This window comes from Ahaetulla prasina, chromosome 2 (assembly GCF_028640845.1).
Source record: "Ahaetulla prasina isolate Xishuangbanna chromosome 2, ASM2864084v1, whole genome shotgun sequence".
NCBI classification, from domain to species: Eukaryota; Metazoa; Chordata; class Lepidosauria; order Squamata; family Colubridae; genus Ahaetulla; species Ahaetulla prasina.
The window spans coordinates 107974245-107996099 of NC_080540.1; the positions used below are offsets into that span (position 1 = coordinate 107974245).

The 21855-nt window shown below is 38.9% G+C and overlaps 1 protein-coding gene across 1 annotated transcript in view; it reads right to left on the reverse strand.

The window, feature by feature from the left end:
- FBXO38 (F-box protein 38) overlaps positions 1 to 21855 on the reverse strand; it is a 45843-nt gene that overhangs the window by 19240 nt on the left and 4748 nt on the right. Inside the window, exons 5-13 of the mRNA XM_058167871.1 lie at positions 19967 to 20043; positions 19306 to 19443; positions 18358 to 18451; positions 17011 to 17141; positions 15401 to 15571; positions 8545 to 8687; positions 7149 to 7362; positions 5726 to 5845; positions 1876 to 2055 (exon numbers count right to left, since the gene is read on the reverse strand). Of these exons, the coding sequence (XP_058023854.1) occupies positions 1876 to 2055; positions 5726 to 5845; positions 7149 to 7362; positions 8545 to 8687; positions 15401 to 15571; positions 17011 to 17141; positions 18358 to 18451; positions 19306 to 19443; positions 19967 to 20043 (1268 nt within the window). The remainder of the gene's footprint in view (positions 1 to 1875; positions 2056 to 5725; positions 5846 to 7148; positions 7363 to 8544; positions 8688 to 15400; positions 15572 to 17010; positions 17142 to 18357; positions 18452 to 19305; positions 19444 to 19966; positions 20044 to 21855) is intronic.

Below are 21855 nucleotides of genomic sequence, written 5' to 3' on the forward strand. Positions count from 1 at the left end.
CCAACGTGTTGGCTCCATCTCCCTGCGGTGGTGAGCGGCGGTCCGAAAGTCTAGGCGAAGAAGAAAATGATCTGACCATGACACCGGTTCTTTCACTACATCTCCTAAATCCAGATCATTAACCCACTGACCAGAGATAAAAATCAAGTCTATCGCGCCTCCCCCAATGTGTGTAGGGCCATCAGTTACTTGAATCAGGTCCAAGGCCGTCATGGAGGCCTGGAACTCCTGAACCACCGTTGATGACAAGCCGGCCGATGGCAAGTTGAAATCCCCCAAGACTAGAAGTCTGGGAATCTCAACCGCCACGCCAGCAAGCACCTCTAGTAGCTCAGGTAGGGCTGTAGTCACGCAGCAAGGAGCCAGGTACGTGATCAACAGCCCCATCTGATTCCGATGGCCCCATTTCACAAGGAGGGATTCACAGCCAGCTATCTGAGGAACAGTGGACTCCCTCGGCTCCAGACTTTCTTTGATCACAACCGCCATCCCCCCACCCCTACCTTGGGTCCTCGGCTGATGGAATGCACGGAAACCCGGAGGGCACAGTTCAACCAGGGGTACACCCCCTTCTGCGCCCAACCAGGTCTCCGTAATGCCCATAAAGTCCGCGGACTCCCTCTGAATAAGGTCACAAATCAGGGGAGCCTTGTTGACCACGGACCAGGCATTGCAGAGCATCAGCCGAAGACCCAAGCTCTGAGGGTCTTGACCATCCGGGGAACGAGTGAGTACTGGGGGGCCGGAGCACGTGATCGCTTTTAAACATCGACCACGTGCTCCCAAAGGACGATACGGCCCCCTGCCTCTGCCATATCTGCCCCTCCCACTTACCGTACAGATGGGATAACACTCTCTGCTCTGTACAAACCCCTCCCCCCGTCTTCGGATCAACTGAAATAGTGTCGTGAGCACGTGCTGGGACTGGACATACCCTCCCCGAGGGGTTTCCCCCAACACCCACCCTCCCTCCCCCCCCCCAACCCAAGCCCGTCAATTTCCACCCTCCCCGTAAAATTCCCATTAAAACTCCCCTTAAAAAAACTCCCCTTAAAAAAACGGTTAAAACAATTAATTAAAAATCCCCTAAGTCTCCTATTCTTGGCATGCCATCTCTCGGGGTTCCAAAACCCGTCCTATAAAAAGTGTGAACATCCTATTAAAATAGGATTTGAAAAGCTATACTATTTACTATTTATTAATCAAAGATATGTAACTGCCCTTCTCACCAAAAGTGACTTGGGCAACACACAATTAGATAAAAACCACAAAACCTCAGATATTAGAAAACTGCTATCATGTCTCCTCTAACCTTGCTCTTCATTAGACTAAACATAACCAGTTCCCACAACTGTTCATTGTATGTTTTAGCTTCCCCTAATCATCTTTGTTCTTCTTCTCTGTAGTCCTAGAATCTCAATATCTTTTCTGTATCGTGGTGACCAAAACTCGATGCAATATTCCAAGTGTGGTCTTACCAGTGCACTATAAACCAGTACTAACACTTCACATAATCTTATCCCTCTGTTGATGCAGCCTCGGACTTCATTGGCTTTCTTTGGCAACTTCAACACATTGCTGGCTCATACTTAAGTGATTGTCCACTATTTATTTATTTATTTATTTATTTATTTATTTATTTATTTATTTAATCAAATTTTTATACCACCCTTCTCCTTCTCACTAAGATTCTGAGATGCCTCTCACAGTTATTGTTGAGCCAGGTGCTATCTATTCTATACTGGTGCATTTGGTTTTCCAAATGTTTTGGTATTTCAAAATTTCTCTTCTCAATAGAATTTGAAGCGCTACCCAGACTCATTTTGTAACACAGAAATTATTTTTCTACATACCCAAGGAAATTAAAACTCTCACCTAAGGGCTCCTGGATTTCCACTGGATCTCTAAGTCTTTCCTCTCCATCTGAGTAACTTTGTGCAATGCTGTTTGTGATACAGGATCTTGAGCTTGCCATGTTTTCATCTTCATCTTCACTGTCAGAATCATGGACTGTAATGGGTGCTAGGTTTACACTAGGCTGAAGACCACTAGGTCCTGAAAAAGACGAGAACATCAACAATCAATTATTCATGTTCCTTAAGTCATGATTCACCTTGATTGAGCATGTCTCACCTTGATTCAAACATGTATATAAGCTAGCTGGGTTTTGTATTAAGGTTTGGAATACCTACCCGGAGGAGTTTCCGCAGTCCATATATCTCTGTTTTTCTCTTCTTCAAGTTCCCTTCAAACACCACAGAGAGGAATAAAAACAAATGTGTACTCTGTTTTGTATCAAGCTGGAATGCTTTACAACCCTCCTTTAGACATTCACCTGAACATACTGAAGTCTTAAAAGCAGATTCACCACTGCTTCCAAACATTCAGGTGGGAGGTCTGAAGGGAGCTAGATGCATGTTCACATGAATGCAAACACAACTACTGGTGTGACATGTTCCTTGCTTTCTTCAGGCCCAGATGATATTCAGAGCTGAATATACAAGGGTAGTAATCCTTCAGACCTCCCACATGGGGGCCAGAGAGAGGTCGCATTGCATATATGACTCCAATCTCTATCTACTCTGAGTCCTTCACATGATTAGGCAAATTAGATTTTGTTTTTTGATGTTCTCCAAATCTTCTAGTTCCTTCCTGCCACAATCAATTAGTACCTATTAGTAATCTATGCAAATAGATTAATCCAGCTGTATATTTGTAAAATTATAAAAATGTATTCTGTTGCATAAATATAGCAAAAAAAGAGAAAAATGAAAGGTATCAGATGTTGCAATGACAACCAGCGATTACTAAAAGCCTTCTTGTTGGTTGGAAGTAATGTTTTCTTGGCCAGAAAACTACATTTCTAAGGTATCTCTGCACGACACCAATCCTCAAAGAAAAGGATGCATAATTGTATCTCAACTGAACAGCAAAGTAGCAAGTAAAGTGTATTAACACTCAGAACAAGGTTAATGTGGTATACCAGGCAGCAGTGCAAGCTTGAAATCCAAAGTTCTTATCTTGCTAGAACTATTAACTTATTATATATGTATAATGCAATATAATATAAATAAGCAAACAAACATGTTTTAACAATGAATCTCAACCTCCACATCAGCAATATAGGAAAATCTATGCAGTCGTTAGAAGTTAAAAATGACTTGATGGCACTTAATCAATTCAATGAATCAATGGTCTATTTCCAAAGTAATGTAACAATTGCTGTACAGAAAATTGATTTAATATTTGAAAGCAATTAATGTCAATATCAGATGTTTAACTTCAAACTGTTTTGGGCAACTACCGTCCAGTCTCCAACCTTCGCTTCGTGGCGAAGGTTGTTGAGAGTGTGGTGGCACATCAGTTACCCCAGTACCTGGATGAATCTGTCTATCTAGACCCATTCCAGTCCGGCTTCCGACCCGGGTACAGCACGGAGACAGCTTTGGTCACGTTGGTGGATGACCTCTGGAGGGCCCGGGATAGGGGTTATTCCTCTGCCCTGGTTCTCCTAGATCTCTCGGCGGCTTTTGATACCATCGACCATGGTATCCTGCTGCAATGGTTGGAGGGACTGGGAGTGGGAGGCACCGTATTTCGGTGGTTCTCATCCTATCTCTCCGACCGATCGCAGACGGTATTGGCAGGGGGGCAGAGATCGACCTCGAGGCGCCTCCTTTGTGGGGTGCTGCAGGGGTCAGTTCTCACGCCTCTCCTGTTCAACATCTACATGAAGCCGCTGGGTGAGGTCATCAGTGGTTTTGGGGTGAGTTACCAACTGTACGCGGATGACACCCAGCTGTACATTTCCACCCCTGACCACCCCAATGAAGCTGTCGAAGTGCTGTCTCGGTGTTTGGAGGCTGTACGGGTCTGGATGGGGAGAAACAGGCTCAAGCTCAACCCCTCCACGACTGAGTGGCTGTGGATGCCGGCATCCTGGTACAGTCAGCTGCAACCGCGGCTGACTGTTGGGGGCGAGTCATTGGCCCCAATGGAGAGGGTGCGCAATCTGGGTGTTCTCCTGGATGGACGGTTGTCTTTTGAAGAACACTTGGCGACCGTCTCCAGGAGAGCTTTTTACCAGGTTCGCCTGGTCCGCCAGTTGCGCCCCTTTCTAGACCGGGATGCCTTATGCACGGTCACTCACGCCCTCGTCACTTCTCGCCTGGACTACTGCAATGCTCTCTACATGGGGCTCCCCTTGAGGTGCACCCGGAGACTACAGTTGGTTCAGAATGCGGCCGCACGGGTGATAGAGGGAGCCGCTCGTGGCTCCCATATAACACCGATCCTGCGCAGGCTGCACTGGCTACTTGTGGTTTTCCGAGTGCACTTCAAGGTGTTGGTTACCACCTTTAAAGCGCTCCATGGCATAGGACCGGGATATCTTCGGGACCGCCTTCTGTTACCACATGCCTCCCACCGGCCGGTACGCTCCCATAGAGAGGGTCTTCTCAGGGTGCCGTCCGCCAAACAGTGTAGGCTGGTGACCCCCAGGGGGAGAGCCTTCTCTGTGGGCGCACCTACCCTCTGGAACGAGCTTCCCCCAGGACTTCGACAACACTATTAACCAGAGCATATAAAACATTTGCTAGACCAATTCTAGAATACAGCTCGCCTGTTTGGAACCCTCACCACATCTCTGACATCAATACAATTGAACGTGTCCAGAAATATTTTACAAGAAGAGTTCTCCATTCCTCTGAAAACAATAGAATACCCTATCCCACCAGACTTGAAATCCTAGGCTTAGAAAACTTGGAACTCCGTCGCCTTCGACAAGACCTAAGCTTAACTCACAGAATCATCTATTGTAATGTCCTTCGGGTTAAAGACTACTTCAGGTTTAATTGCAATAATACTAGAGCAACTAATAGATTTAAACTTAATGTCAACCGCTTTAATCTAGATTGCAGAAAATATGACTTCTGTAACAGAATCATCAGTGCTTGGAATACTTTACCTGACTCTGTGGTCTCTTCCCATAATCCTAAAAGCTTTATCCAAAAACTTTCTACTATTGACCTCACCCCATTCCTAAGAGGACCATAAGGGGCGTGCATAAGTGCACAAACGTGCCTACCGTTCCTGTCCTATTGTTTTTCTTTTCTTCTTTCTATATATATGCTTATACCTCCTTATATTTACCCATATATGTTTATATACTATATAATCTTTTGTATGATTCCTACATATATTGTTGTGACAAAATAAATAAAATAAATAAAATAAATAAAAAATAAAACTTCCTGACCTCCGGACCTTTCGCCGCGAGTTGAAGACATATCTATTCTTTTGAGCAGGACTGGCTTAAATAGGGTTTTTAAATATGGATTTTAGTGGGGTTTATTTCTTATATTTTGTATGGTATTTTAAATTTAGGCTATTTTGAATAAGTTTTTTAAAATGTGTTTTATTGTAATATATTGTATTATTTTATTTGCCTGTTCACCGCCCTGAGTCCTTCGGGAGAAGGGCGGTATAAAAATTAAATTATTATTATTATTATTATTATTATTATTATTATTATTATTATTATTATTATTATTATTATTATTATTATTATTATTATTATTATTATTATTATTAAACTATGCCACTTTAAACTGTACAATTTATTCTAATAGTAATAATATCTTGGTGAACCTTAACAGCAATAAACTGATTTGCATGCAACCAGTGAAAGAAGTAAATAAGAGAAGGATGTTGACAGGAAAATTACCTGCTTGTTCTTCATCAATTTCCATGGGAAGAAGTGCTTGATTAGTTGCAATTGCTTCACTGTGGCTCTCTACCAAAGCCACTCCATCTTCCTGCGCCACCTCCTCTATCTCATTCAGTGCTGTAAAAACAAATAAGAATGATCCAAATACAAACAAGAATACCTCTATCCATGAGTTGGTAGATGTTGTTCATGTATAGCTAGCTGTTCATGTAGGAAATCTTCCAAATGGAACGGCATCACTCTTAGCTTGGAAATAACTAATGGACCATTTTTAAATTTTAAATTTTGATGGAGGCTTTCCATGTTGTACTGTACAATGTAATCTGAGAGAGAAAATGTAGTTTCCAAACTAAAAGATAAGAATGCTTACAATAAAAAGATCATAATTCTACAAACTTTATAGTAATTCTAATGTACAGAATTGCAATATACTCTTTCCATCTTTGTTCTAATTTCTTTAAATTGGTTTCTATCTGTTCATTGACACTCTTTAGCGTACTAGTTCAAAACAGGAACTCTTTCAAGTTTGGAAAATGCTCCCACCCCCCCGTATTATTCTCTTTGTTCCTATCTTCAATCACTTTATAAATATAATAATATGAAAAAGACTGTCAGTTTGGTACAGTGGTTAAAGCACTATAAATCAGGAAACTGTGATCAATGGTGATCTCGGGCCAGTCACTTCCTCATAAAAAAAAGGTAATGGCAAATCACTTTTGAAAATTTTGCCAAGAAAACTTGGTAGCTTAACACTGCACTGGCTGAGCACATGCACAGCACATACAGATATTGAAATATTCTGCAAAGCTAACGTTTCAGTAGCAGTTCAGAATGGCAGCTGATAGTAACAGATGCCAAATGCATGTTACGTAAATTGTGGCTTATTATAGCTCAATAAGCACACTTGTATAACAAAAGGGAAATAAATTGTTTATAGGACACACTGTGATTTACATACACAACACACAGAAGGATGTGAACATAGATAGATTGTACAGGTTTAAGTATACCATGAAAACCAGTTTGGTGCAGGGGTTAGGGCATCAGGGTAGAAACTGGCAGATGTGAATTCTAGTCGTGCTGAAGAATAAAACTAGCTGTGTAATCTTGGGCTAGTCACTTTCTCTTGACCTAGGAAGGAGGCAATGGCAAACCATTTTTGAAAAACCTTGCCAAGAAAACTGTAGGGACTTGTCCAGACAATCTCTGAAAATTGGGCATGACCAAATGGAGAAAAAAAGCAGAGGATAAAAAATTAGTTTAGTGATAGGTATTAAGTTAAAAGTGAAGAAAAAGAAAGATGTGAAACTTCCTTGGAAGGAGAGGATGATACTTTTCTCCTTGTTTGTGGCCTATATACCATATATAGACACTCAATCACATTATTTAAAAAATATTAAAAATTATTAATAAAACTTACCATCTGCTGCATTCTGCTGTTCCTCCATCTGTTCCTCCTGTCGCAATTCATTCTCTTCATTTTGATCATTGGGTTGCTGATGGTTATTATGGTGAATATTGGCATTATTGTTCTGGTTATTGTTGTCGTTTTCATTGTTGGAGTTCTGGTTGCTCACCAAAGCAGAGGAAACTCCAATTCCTGTACCTGCACTCAGACCTACACGAGCACATCCCTGAAATACATTAAAGGATTATTGACAGGCTACTCACAAGAGTTGCCAGAACGGAATTAATCAAAGATCACAAGATTACAGAAAACTGTGACATTTGAACACAATGTGACTGTTTCTGACCTTCATAGATACTTCAATGCTCTTCTCCAGAGAAGACCGAATACTTCTGAAATGGCAGTGAACCCTTCTTGATGATAGGCTGTATAAACACTGCTCTTTTATCTTTGTGTGTTATTGGCTTAATATGAGGGTAAATAATACTTTTTAGTATTAAGAAAAGTGCCAAAGCAGCTTCTTTGAAGCTTCTTTGCCAAGTTATTCTGCAAAGCACAAATGTTTCCTTCTCATGCCGGATAGAAAAGCCTGAGTATTGTAACCTGACCTGGCTCTGCTGACAATGAAGCTATTTTGTCCAGTATTGGTTCACAACATGTGACCCACTCCTTCCCAGGCTGAGTTTTGCAGATCTTCAGAAGGTAAGTGAGGGATTCTGAGGGCCCTTGAAGAGGACCGTTTGGAATCTGGTGTGTCCAATGCCTTTGGGGACCTGGAAATGCAGGAAATTTGTGTGTGTGTGTGCACATGGGAAATTGATAGATGGGCGTTCTACGGCACCTCTGCAAAAATAAGAATTCTACAGAACCCACCCAGTCATTCTTCATTCTGTAGAATTCTTATAGCATTTTTTTTTTGGGGGGGGGGGTTTGCTGTAACTTTGAACAGTCATTAAATGATCTGTCGTACCTCGAGGATTACCTGTAGTTTTATAATCAGCCTCTTGTTTCATACTTCAATTGTAACTTGCAATACTGAACTAGTTTTCAACACTTATGTCTTATCATTATGCAGAATTAATCTGACTTGAGACGTGGAGTGCACACAAGTCCTGCTTCCAGATTCCGACCATCCTTGCTGCTTTCAACATTTTCTTTCAAATTATTATGAAAAAATACCAAAAAACAGGATGCAGGAAAACACTGGAAAATTACGATGAAGCTTATGGAAGGCTCATGTTTTCAACTCAGGCTTACTCTTTGTGTGAGTAGGTGATTGCCTGCATAGGATTTTAATTCCATACATTAACCAAATGAAATGTTATCTATTTAAAAGCACTCAGTAGAAGCTTAATGTACTGGGTTTTGGTGCACACTTCAAAACTTATCATTACTTTTTTATGATCACCTTGGGTGGTTCCCGAAACATCTGGTCCAGAGAGATAAACTCCAGGCTTGGTAGTAATTCAATAAACTGACTAAAAGAGTCTAGTTTTATTGCATGGCATCTCACCAGGGTGAGATCAAAAAGCCGAGTCCACCTTGAATGATCTAGAGAAAAAACAAATGGGCTTATCACAATATATTTTCCTAAATGCCCTTTCCAAGTTTGAATAAATAATTACTCTTCTTCGACCACATCAATTTCCTTCTTCACCGCTATCACTCCAAAAGAGGATTCCCAATTATTCTAATTAATCTATTTTTCTGAAAGGCTCTATTTTCACAGGTAGCTAGTTACAGAGAATAATAAATATTATTAAGACTTAAAAAAAACCCCACCCCTCTCAAACTTAAAATATATTCCCTTTGTTACAGTACAGATGAGACACAGAAAAATAACAAATCAAGCATCTTGGAAATTAATACTAATTATTTCAGAAGCTTAGAGTGGGAGCATTGAAAAATGAAGATTTTTTGTGACTGATCACAATGAGTTTAAAATCTATAGGTTACAATGAAATAATTCCTTCCATTAGCACAGCTTTCATTTCATGTTTCCTCTGTTCATGAATTGAGTAGATATTACTCACTGAATCATGAGTGGGTATCCATTTAATGTTCAAAGAATGCATTTAACACTCTCCTAGCTTTGTAATCAGGGGTTCATGGTCCAGGCAGGTTTATAAAAGCTACTAAGCTTTTCATAAAATGATCTGATATACTTTATTAAAATACATTTTATATGAGGCTATTCTTGAATGCTTTAGAAACTACAACTAATATTTAGGAACTAGAGCGCTCAATAACACTTCTTGGTTTACATATGCATTGAATACCAATTAAATACTGAGCTATACTCAATATATTATTAGTTTATAATTCCCTAAATAATCTAAGACCAAGTTGAGGAGCTGCCACTTTCAATACTTCCACCTAAGCTTACTTGCTCTTTATGTTCTATGGAAGATCCCTTTGTTATGATTACAATAGGTCTACAGACAGCTGAAGATAATTTAGTTTAAAAGATTTTTTTTTTAAAAAAACTATGGAACCATTATGAGGACTCTGTGTGCAACTACTTCTCTGACATTTTTAAAAAATATTTGCTTATGTATTTTACAATATATATCCAATATAAAATAACAATGACCTAGTTCTCATACAAATAATCATTACATTAGTATTCATTATAACCACTATGGTTCATTTGCTCTTCCCCTAATAGTTGTGATTTTATGGTTTTAATTTTTGACTCATTTATCATATGGGATTGTTCTATTTTTGTTACTTGTATTGTAAGCCACTTTAGATTTTACAAAAAAAGAACTAGAGGTATAGAATAACAATGTTAATGTCCGATAGTATTCATCACTCAGTAAAAAATGGAATAGTAGTGCTTCCTTTCATGACTATACGAATTAAAATAAAGTGGCATTTTTAGATCAGTCATGTAGGCTGACATGATGAAAACATATAGACCTCAAAATTGTCATATACACAACAAAAACAATTCTTAAAAATAATCCATTTATTTAAGGAGAGGATATATGAAATTTATTTTAGCAGATGTTAGTGAGTACAATACCTGTGATCCAGCTACTTGGATTATGTAAATGAGGGCAGTTGTATATGACAAGATATTTAATTGAAGAGAAGACTTCATTTACTGCTTTCATTCCTATGTCCGTGATAATGCCTGGATTTTCAACCACATCAGCTAATCCGTATTTCACCAGATCTGCATTGATCATTTTACCTAGACACAGAGAAAGGAAAAAAAGAACCATTTTTTTTCTATAACTTTATATGGCAATGCAGTCTGAATACTGGCCACAAAGCTATTTACCTCTTGGTCTTATAAAACAAGAATAGCAAAACGAAAGAAAAACGTATTTTTTAACAGTCACAAACTTAAGGACTGATCTGTAAGAGCTAACTTAACAAACTGTGCTAAGATTAAATTCTACCCAGCCCCTACTTTATTTCTGTTTTAAAAGTCACTCAACAACAATCAAGTTTAGCATAATTAATTATTCTATTAATGTTAAAGAATATGATAGAATGGGCTGCAAAGTTGAGATATACAAAAACAGTAAGATGAAACACCAATATCCCATTACAGCTACAAAGTTTCTGTGAAAGAATCTTTAGCAAATTTGTTATTTCCTTACTTTCCTGGCATACACAAAGAAATAAAGCTAGGTGTAAAACTCTACCATAGGCCTGCATAATATATAGCCTGCAAGCCACATATTTTCAAAAAGTAACCAACTAACTGCCACCAAATGTTACTGCCTGTAGGAAGGATCTACAGCTTCCAGCTAGTTTTCACATCCATGTCCATCTCAAAAGGCACATCAGTACCTCTAGGTTTCATGGACACTGCCAGCTTTGCTGCTGCCATTGTGCTGTTAGCTGCCAAAAAGCTAACTGGCCCACTAGTTATTTCTTTGTGATCCATGATTATTTTTAAGGTATGGTCCTTGGCAGTGATGGGTTTCAATTTTTTTTACTACCGGTTCTGTGGGTGTGGCTTGGTGGGCATGGCAGGGGAAGGTTACTGCAAAATCCCCATTTCTTCCCAATCAGCTGGGACTTGGGAGGCAGATAATAGATGGGGGCAGGGCCAGTCAGAATTTTTACTACCGGTTCTCCGAACTACTCAAAATTTTCGCTACCGGTTCTCCAGAACTGGTCAGAACCTGCTGAAACCCACCTCTGGTCCTTGGTCATTTGCAAATTGTGCAGGCCTGCTTTACCATATATTATTGCTAAAAAGACCCACCAGTATATACTTTGGTTATTTCCTTTGCACATGCTTGATTAAACCTTCTTTAGGAAATGAGAACTTCCAATATTTTTTTGCAATAAGACCTATGCACATTATCTCATTCTATGGTTTCATCAGACCAAGGTTTAATTTGCAAAAGAGAAATTCCCAATGATGTACAGAGAGTTTTCTGCAGCTAATCTCAAGAAATGAAATGCTGTCCAGGCCATGTATACATACTATTATAATCAAGATTCCTTCTCTAAATCCCAAGCAAGTTTGATGAGCAACCAAGACTTTAGGGTTGCCTCTAGATTACACAAGAATGTATCTTAACATTTGTACTCCTTTTAGGCAAATAATAAAATCCAGATCTACCCTAGCTGCTGATAGATAATCAACAGAAAGAGTGAAGGGTTTCATACACTGTAACAAAAACTCATCAACGTATCCAAGATGTAGTGTTTCAAACTGGGAAATTCCAATTCTGCCATTTTAGAGCAGAGAATACTCCATCTTTGGTTAGGGAAGGCTGAATTGCATTTCATGCAACCTGAAATAAATGAAAACCAAAAAGGAAGTAAATGTTAACGTGAGTCCATTGATATTAGAACCCCTGTTCAAAGCAAAGCAACAACAGAACACCTTTATTACATCAATATTATTTCTTGGTAACATCTTTTATGATATATATTACATGAATTAAGTAAATAGAGAACAAGCCATGGCAAAAAAGGCACATTTAAGAAAGCATAAACAAAACTGCATGGATGGTAATTGGCAAATGGTAATGGTTAATAGTAATGATTGAAGCCTCGTCAGTCAATAGGAGTGATGATTTACCCACCAGCTGATCAGGTACTTAAGAGCCAAGGACCTGGAGGTACAAGGAAACTATGGCCAACAATATTCTGTATTTCTCGGAGTATAAGACGCACACACACCCTTAAAAGTGGGTGGAAATGTCTGTGAGTCTTAGAGTGAATGCTGCTGAAGCCCCGCCCACCTGCCAGCACCCACCCGCCGACTGTTTTCAGCCTCTGTGTCTCATATTTTTGACCTCCACATGCCCAATTTAAGGCCCGTTCCAGGCTGCGGGGATCACCATAATCCATCGCTACTGATCGCTGCCTCCATGCGTCACATTTTCGGCCTCTGCACATCGCATTTTCAGCCTCTGCACGCATTTTTTGCCTCTGCACATCGCATTTTCGGCTGGTTCTAAGTGGTGGGGATTGGTGACAGTCCCCGCCGCCTGGAACGGGCCAAAACACAATGCACAGAGGCCAAAAACTGGCATGTGGAGGCCGAAAACATGATGCACAGAAGCCGAAAATGTGATGTGTGGAGGCGATGATCAGTGGTGATGTGCTGTGGTGATCCCTGCAGTATGGAATGGGCTTTAAAGGGAGTACGCATGGAGGCCAAAAACATGATACACAGAAGCACCGATGGGCTGTGGCGATCCCTGCAACCTGAAACAGCTGATTGGCAGTATTCCGGAAGGCCCATCCAACCACCAATCAGCTGCTCATGCTGAATCGGGCTGCAATGATGTGCTGAAGTTGACCAGGCTATTTGCTGTTTGCTGCAAGGATGCTAGCCAGATGAATACTGATGGATGCTGGTAGGAAGAGGCAGATTTTTTTTTCTTGTTTTCCTCCCCAAAAACTAATGTGTATCTTATACTCCGGAGAGTCTTATACTCCGAAAAATATGGTAATTACCTTCGTGCAGCAGTTATGATGAGGTAGCCAAGATCAACTTCCAAAGCATTCTTGCAAGCTCCTAGAACTATAGTGTGCAAATTTCTGAAGCCCCCTGAAAATCCAAAAAATAAAAAAGTAATAATTTCCATTGTGTTTCAGGAGCAATAATCACAGAAGAAATGTTGGAAGCAAAACTGAAAACCCAAACTTTTCATTTCTACTTTAGCATAGTATGTGAGTACTATTAGATAACAGATAATAATCTCAGTATTGGAAAAGATGTGACTTTGGAATATATGAAGCACTTGGAATTATTCCTGAAAAATAAATTCAACAGTCAAATGTTGACAAATACATACTTTTCTCCTGTACGTCAAACAATATAAACACACATCCTTCACTGCAACTCTACGCAAGTCTGAAACTTCTTTTCTAATATATTAAACAATTTTTAAAACATTTTGATTCACACTCCAGGATCATGGGGTTAGTCCAAAGCGAAATCATACTCCTAGATTAAAGAGAATAAAGAACATGTACACTAAGAAAACCTTTGGGGTGGGTGGAATGGGACTTATTTCTACTGTTGATACTGTGTTGTCAAGTATTGTGAGAGGTGGAAGTATGGAAGGGTTTTCCTAAAGTCTACCACCATTTCTACGGTTTTGAGTGTGTTCAGTTCCAGATTGTTTTGGTTGCACCACAAGGCTAGTCGTTCGACCTCTCGTCTATATCGGATTCGTCATTGTCTCGAATGAGACCAATCACTGTTGTGTCATCTGCGAACTTCAGTAGCTTAACAAATGGATCATTGGAGATGCAGTCATTGGTATACAGAGAGAGAGATGTGGCGAGAGCACACAGCCTTGGGGGGCCCCTGTGCTAATTGTACAGGTATTTGATGTGATCTTGCTTAGCTTCACCTGCTGCTTCCTGTTTGTTAGGAAGCTTGTGATCCACTTACAAGTCTGTTCCGGTACCTGTAGCTGGTTTAGCTTAGTTAGAAGAATGTCTGGAATGATGGTATTGAATGCTGAACTAAAGTCTACAAAGAGGACCCTTGCATAGGTCTTTGGAGACTCAAGATGTTGTAGGATGTAGTGCAGAGCCATATTAACAGCATCATCTGTTGATCTATTTGCTCGGTATGCAAATTGCAAGGGGTCTAAGAGCGGATTCGTGATGGTTTTCAGGTAGGAAAGCACTAGCCTTTCAAAGGTTTTCATGACTACAGATGTTAGAGCAACTGGTCTGTAGTCATTCAGTTCCTTGATGGTTCCTTGATGCCTTGATTAGCACAGCTTTCATTTCATGTTTCCTCTGTTCATGAATTGAGTAGATATTACTCACTGAATCATGAGTGGGCATCCATTTAATGTTCAAAGAATGCATTTAACACTCTCCTAGCTTTGTAATCAGGGGTTCATGGTCCAGGCAGGTTTATAAAAGCTACTAAGCTTTTCATAAAATGATCTGATATACTTTATTAAAATACATTTTATATGAGGCTATTCTTGAATGCTTTAGAAACTACAACTAATATTTAGGAACTAGAGCGCTCAATAACACTTCTTGGTTTACATATGCATTGAATACCAATTAAATACTGAGCTATACTCAATATATTATTAGTTTATAATTCCCTAAATAATCTAAGACCAAGTTGAGGAGCTGCCACTCTCAATACTTCCACCTAAGCTTACTTGCTCTTTATGTTCTATGGAAGATCCCTTTGTTATGATTACAATAGGTCTACAGACAGCTGAAGATAATTTAGTTTAAAAGAGTTTTTTAAAAAAAAACTATGGAACCATTATGAGGACTGTGTGCAACTACTTCTCTGACATTTTTAAAAAATATTTGCTTATGTATTTTACAATATATATCCAATATAAAATAACAATGACCTAGTTCTCATACAAATAATCATTACATTAGTATTCATTATAACCACTATGGTTCATTTGCTCTTCCCCTAATAGTTGTGATTTTATGGTTTTAATTTTTGACTCATTTATCATATGGGATTGTTCTATTTTTGTTACTTGTATTGTAAGCCACTTTAGATTTTACAAAAAAAGAACTAGAGGTATAGAATAACAATGTTAATGTCCGATAGTATTCATCACTCAGTAAAAAATGGAATAGTAGTGCTTCCTTTCATGACTATACGAATTAAAATAAAGTGGCATTTTTAGATCAGTCATGTAGGCTGACATGATGAAAACATATAGACCTCAAAATTGTCATATACACAACAAAAACAATTCTTAAAAATAATCCATTTATTTAAGGAGAGGATATATGAAATTTATTTTAGCAGATGTTAGTGAGTACAATACCTGTGATCCAGCTACTTGGATTATGTAAATGAGGGCAGTTGTATATGACAAGATATTTAATTGAAGAGAAGACTTCATTTACTGCTTTCATTCCTATGTCCGTGATAATGCCTGGATTTTCAACCACATCAGCTAATCCGTATTTCACCAGATCTGCATTGATCATTTTACCTAGACACAGAGAAAGGAAAAAAAGAACCATTTTTTTTCTATAACTTTATATGGCAATGCAGTCTGAATACTGGCCACACAGCTATTTACCTCTTGGTCTTATAAAACAAGAATAGCAAAACGAAAGAAAAACGTATTTTTTAACAGTCACAAACTTAAGGACTGATCTGTAAGAGCTAACTTAACAAACTGTGCTAAGATTAAATTCTACCCATCCCCTACTTTATTTCTGTTTTAAAAGTCACTCAACAACAATCAAGTTTAGCATAATTAATTATTCTATTAATATTAAAGAATATGACAGAATGGGCTGCAAAGTTGAGATATACAAAAACAGTAAGATGAAACACCAATATCCCATTACAGCTACAAAGTTTCTGTGAAAGAATCTTTAGCAAATTTGTTATTTCCTTACTTTCCTGGCATACACAAAGAAATAAAGCTAGGTGTAAAACTCTACCATAGGCCTGCATAATATATAGCCTGCAAGCCACATATTTTCAAAAAGTAACCAACTAACTGCCACCAAATGTTACTGCCTGTAGGAAGGATCTACAGCTTCCAGCTAGTTTTCACATCCATGTCCATCTCAAAAGGCACATCAGTACCTCTAGGTTTCATGGACACTGCCAGCTTTGCTGCTGCCATTGTGCTGTTAGCTGCCAAAAAGCTAACTGGCCCACTAGTTATTTCTTTGTGATCCATGATTATTTTTAAGGTATGGTCCTTGGCAGTGATGGGTTTCAATTTTTTTTACTACCGGTTCTGTGGGTGTGGCTTGGTGGGCATGGCAGGGGAAGGTTACTGCAAAATCCCCATTTCTTCCCAATCAGCTGGGACTTGGGAGGCAGATAATAGATGGGGGCAGGGCCAGTCAGAATTTTTACTACCGGTTCTCCGAACTACTCAAAATTTTCGCTACCGGTTCTCCAGAACTGGTCAGAATCTGCTGAAACCCACCTCTGGTCCTTGGTCATTTGCAAATTGTGCAGGCCTGCTTTACCATATATTATTGCTAAAAAGACCCACCAGTATATACTTTGGTTATTTCCTTTGCACATGCTTGATTAAACCTTCTTTAGGAAATGAGAACTTCCAATATTTTTTTGCAATAAGACCTATGCACATTATCTCATTCTATGGTTTCATCAGACCAAGGTTTAATTTGCAAAAGAGAAATTCCCAATGATGTACAGAGAGTTTTCTGCAGCTAATCTCAAGAAATGAAATGCTGTCCAGGCCATGTATACATACTATTATAATCAAGATTCCTTCTCTAAATCCCAAGCAAGTTTGATGAGCAACCAAGACTTTAGGGTTGCCTCTAGATTACACAAGAATGTATCTTAACATTTGTACTCCTTTTAGGCAAATAATAAAATCCAGATCTACCCTAGCTGCTGATAGATAATCAACAGAAAGAGTGAAGGGTTTCATACACTGTAACAAAAACTCATCAACGTATCCAAGATGTAGTGTTTCAAACTGGGGAAATTCCAATTCTGCCATTTTTAGAGCAGAGAATACTCCATCTTTGGTTAGGGAAGGCTGAATTCGTACTTCATGCAACCTGAAATAAATGAAAACCAAAAAAGGAAGTAAATGTTAACGTGAGTCCATTGATATTAGAACCCCTGTTCAAAGCAAAGCAACAACAGAACACCTTTATTACATCAATATTATTTCTTGGTAACATCTTTTATGATATATATTACATGAATTAAGTCAATAGAGAACAAGCCATGGCAAAAAAGGCACATTTAAGAAAGCATAAACAAAACTGCATGGATGGTAATTGGCAAATGGTAATGGTTAATAGTAATGATTGAAGCCTCGTCAGTCAATAGGAGTGATGATTTACCCACCAGCTGATCAGGTACTTAAGAGCCAAGGACCTGGAGGTACAAGGAAACTATGGCCAACAATATTCTGTATTTCTCGGAGTATAAGACGCACACACACCCTTAAAAGTGGGTGGAAATGTCTGTGAGTCTTAGAGTGAATGCTGCTGAAGCCCCGCCCACCTGCCAGCACCCACCCGCCGACTGTTTTCAGCCTCTGTGTCTCATATTTTTGACCTCTACATGCCCAATTTAAGGCCCGTTCCAGGCTGCGGGGATCACCATAATCCATCGCTACTGATCGCTGCCTCCATGCGTCACATTTTCGGCCTCTGCACATCGCATTTTCAGCCTCTGCACACATTTTTTGCCTCTGCACATCGCATTTTCAGCCTCTGCACACATTTTTTGCCTCTGCACATCGCATTTTCGGCTGGTTCTAAGTGGTGGGGATTGGTGACAGTCCCCGCCGCCTGGAACGGGCCAAAACACAATGCACAGAGGCCAAAAACTGGCATGTGGAGGCCGAAAACATGATGCACAGAAGCCGAAAATGCGATGTGTGGAGGCGATGATCAGTGGTGATGTGCTGTGGTGATCCCTGCAGTATGGAATGGGCTTTAAAGGGAGTACGCATGGAGGCCAAAAACATGATACACAGAAGCACCGATGGGCTGTGGCGATCCCTGCAACCTGAAACAGCTGATTGGCAGTATTCCGGAAGGCCCATCCAACCACCAATCAGCTGCTCATGCTGAATCGGGCTGCAATGATGTGCTGAAGTTGACCAGGCTATTTGCTGTTTGCTGCAAGGATGCTAGCCAGATGAATACTGATGGATGCTGGTAGGAAGAGGCAGATTTTTTTTTCTTGTTTTCCTCCCCAAAAACTAATGTGTATCTTATACTCCGGAGAGTCTTATACTCCGAAAAATATGGTAATTACCTTCGTGCAGCAGTTATGATGAGGTAGCCAAGATCAACTTCCAAAGCATTCTTGCAAGCTCCTAGAACTATAGTGTGCAAATTTCTGAAGCCCCCTGAAAATCCAAAAAATAAAAAAGTAATAATTTCCATTGTGTTTCAGGAGCAATAATCACAGAAGAAATGTTGGAAGCAAAACTGAAAACCCAAACTTTTCATTTCTACTTTAGCATAGTATGTGAGTACTATTAGATAACAGATAATAATCTCAGTATTGGAAAAGATGTGACTTTGGAATATATGAAGCACTTGGAATTATTCCTGAAAAAATAAATTCAACAGTCAAATGTTGACAAATACATACTTTTTCTCCCTGTACGTCAAACAATATAAACACACATCCTTCACTGCAATCTCTACGTACCAGTCTGAAACTTCTTTTCTAATATATTAAACAATTTTTTAAAACATTTTGATTCACACTCCAGGATCATGGGGTTAGTCCAAAGCGAAATCATACTCCTAGATTAAAGAGAATAAAGAACATGTACACTAAGAAAACCTTTGGGGGTGGGTGGGAATGGGACTTATTTCTACTGTTGTCCTCCATAACCCCATACCCTCTTCAGTCCCCACAGCTGCACTATTCTCCAACAACATAAATATGTTGCTTTATTGTTAGCCAACTTTCTCTATTTCAACAGTTAGCAAGTTCAGGAACTGCAGCCAAATTCGAACCTCTCACAAACACATGTTCACCAAGAGAACATTTTATCCCTTAAGCAGCCCAAGGGGAAGTATTAACTCCTTAAATTTCAAATATAAGAATTCTGTATAGTTAGATGTACCTAGTATTTTTTTTTACACTAAAAGCAACCCCTATCTGAAGATATTAGCAATATTAATTTCTATAAAGGAGATGAAGAAATAATGGAAAAGAACTGTTCTTAATTCCAAAGAATTTACATACCAGATCTCCAGCTGTCTTCTACAACATGCTGAATAAGTCCTCCAAGAAAAGGAACTCGAACCAATTCTAGATGTTCCAAGTTTCGAGCAGAAGCTAAGCCAGTGACCAGGGGAACATACTTCAATGAGTTTGTGGGTCCTATAGAAAAAAGAAAAATTGTAATTCACATTCAGAGGCAGCTAAACAGAAGCATAGAAATGTTAGCATATACTTTCTTTTTAAATAACATTTCAAGCATTTCCATTTATGTGACAAAACTGTTATTTTCTCAGTAAAGAATGCAAAAGCAGAAAATGCATAGATACAAAGATATTTTGCCTACATTTCTACATTCCAGTAATTCTGCAAAGTCATGTTTATTTTTGATATATGGGATAAAATTTCCCTGTTTACTCCAAATGACGTAACTAAATCTTGTGTCATATAGGAGAAGGCAGCTGACTCAACTTATCAGAAAAAAAATACTTCCATTTTCAAACTGTGAACAAGGAACAGCAATTTTAACAACTGAATCAGTATTAATCCGATTTGAAGCATAGACTGATACTGACATTACATATTAATAATTAATAATCCATTTCTTTACAAATGCTTGAAATGTTTAGGAAAATGTACCATATTTTAACCTAGATAATGTCTCAAACAGCAAGACTGCTTTTACCTGCACAATTTCTCATGACAAAAGTGCGTAAGCTGATGCAAAGGAAATCCTTAAAAGGTTGTGGTTTGGTGATATTTCAGTTAATAAATACCATTTAAGGTGTTAAGCTTCTTTTCTTTTTCAGCAGCAAAGTGAATTACAACTTTAAAGAACTTTATTACTTTATATTCATTTATTTTAAGTATAGATTTTAGATTTTTAAACAAATATGTTTAGAGCTTTTATATCTTTCAAGTTATTCAAATTATCCCCTCAGCAGGTATATAATGGCATCCAATTCCAATATCATGTTGGGGCTTTTGAGCAAGGGAGGAGGAACGTGAGCACTGGCATTCCGGGATTTCCCTTTGTTTAGAGCTGGGAATCCTCCTTCCCCCTTTTGCACTCCCTCCCTCCCTCCCTCTCTCTCTCTCTCTCACACACACACACACACACACACACACACACACACAGACTTCTAAAGTCGATTGGCACAATGAAAGGCAAAGACCACAATTGTTTTAAGAAAGAAGCTTTAGCAGGGAGGGGGGATGGGAGGGTGTTTTAAGTTTTGGCAAACAGCCAGGCCAACTGTATTGGAGAAGGTCACACAACTGGCCTTAACATTTTAGCTGCTGTCTTTTTCCTCACACTTGGGTTTAATGATATTAGAGACCCTTATTGCCCTGCCAAAAAAAAACAAGGAGCCACCCCAACGCCTATGAAAATTAACCTTCTCTGCCAAGAGACACTGTGCAGGGTATTTTCACTATTGGTGTGCATACAGGCTTAGATTTGTGCTGGGTTCTTAGTGCTTAGAGCACTGACCTTCAGAGGCACCCTGGTCCCTTGGAAGCTAAAGGAGGACTCATTTTCATGCTTGCAGTTGTATTGTCAATTTCTGTGAGACAATGTTGTTGAAGTAACTCACTCACTCATTCATTCATTCATTCATTCCTTGTGTGTCCAATCACACTTAGCCAATAAAAATTCTATTCTATTCTATTCTATTCATTCATTCATTCATTCATTTATTTTGTCAAATACATATTAATAATTATATAAATATAAGCATGAATTGAATACATAAAAGGAATACAACTAAAGGGAACATTAGGACAGGGACGGTAGGCACGCTGGTGCTCTTATGCACGCCCTTACAGACCTCTTAGGAATGGGGTGAGGTCAATACTAGATAGTCTTTGGTTAAGGCTTTGGGGATTTTGGGAAGAGACCACAGAGTCAGGTAGCACATTCAGGCATTAACAACTCTGTTACTGAAGTCACATTTTCTGCAATCTAGATTGGAGAGGTTCACTTTTAAGTTTGAATCTATTGTGTTCTCGTGTATTGTTGTGGTTGAAGCTGAAGTAGTCATTGATAGGAAGTACATTGTAGCAGATAATTTTATGAGCTATGCTCAGGTCATACCAAAGGCGGCGTAGTTCTAAATTTTCTAAAGCTGGGAATCCTCCTTCCCCCTTTTGCACTTTTATTGTTTTTCGTTCAAATAAATATTCATGTTATTTTACTTGGCTCTATCTTTATTTTTTACATTGACCAGTAGCTGCCTCATTTCCCACCCTCGGCTTATACTCGAGTCAATAGTTTTTCCCAGTTTTTGTGGTAAAATTAGGTGCCTCGGCTTATATTCGGATCGGCTTATACTCGAGTATATACGGTATGCATAAAAAATAACAGATCTAAATCTCCTTGTTAAAATTTATAGCCTGCTTTTCTAAGAACCCACAGCATAGCAACCAATAAAATTATAATTTAAGTATCCATAAAACAACTCTTCAGACTGTTATATAAAACTATATCCTCCAGGACTATTTTGATAAACCACATTGATACATTATAGCTAGTTACATTAAACTGGTCAATTTTTACAACTCCATTGCCAAATT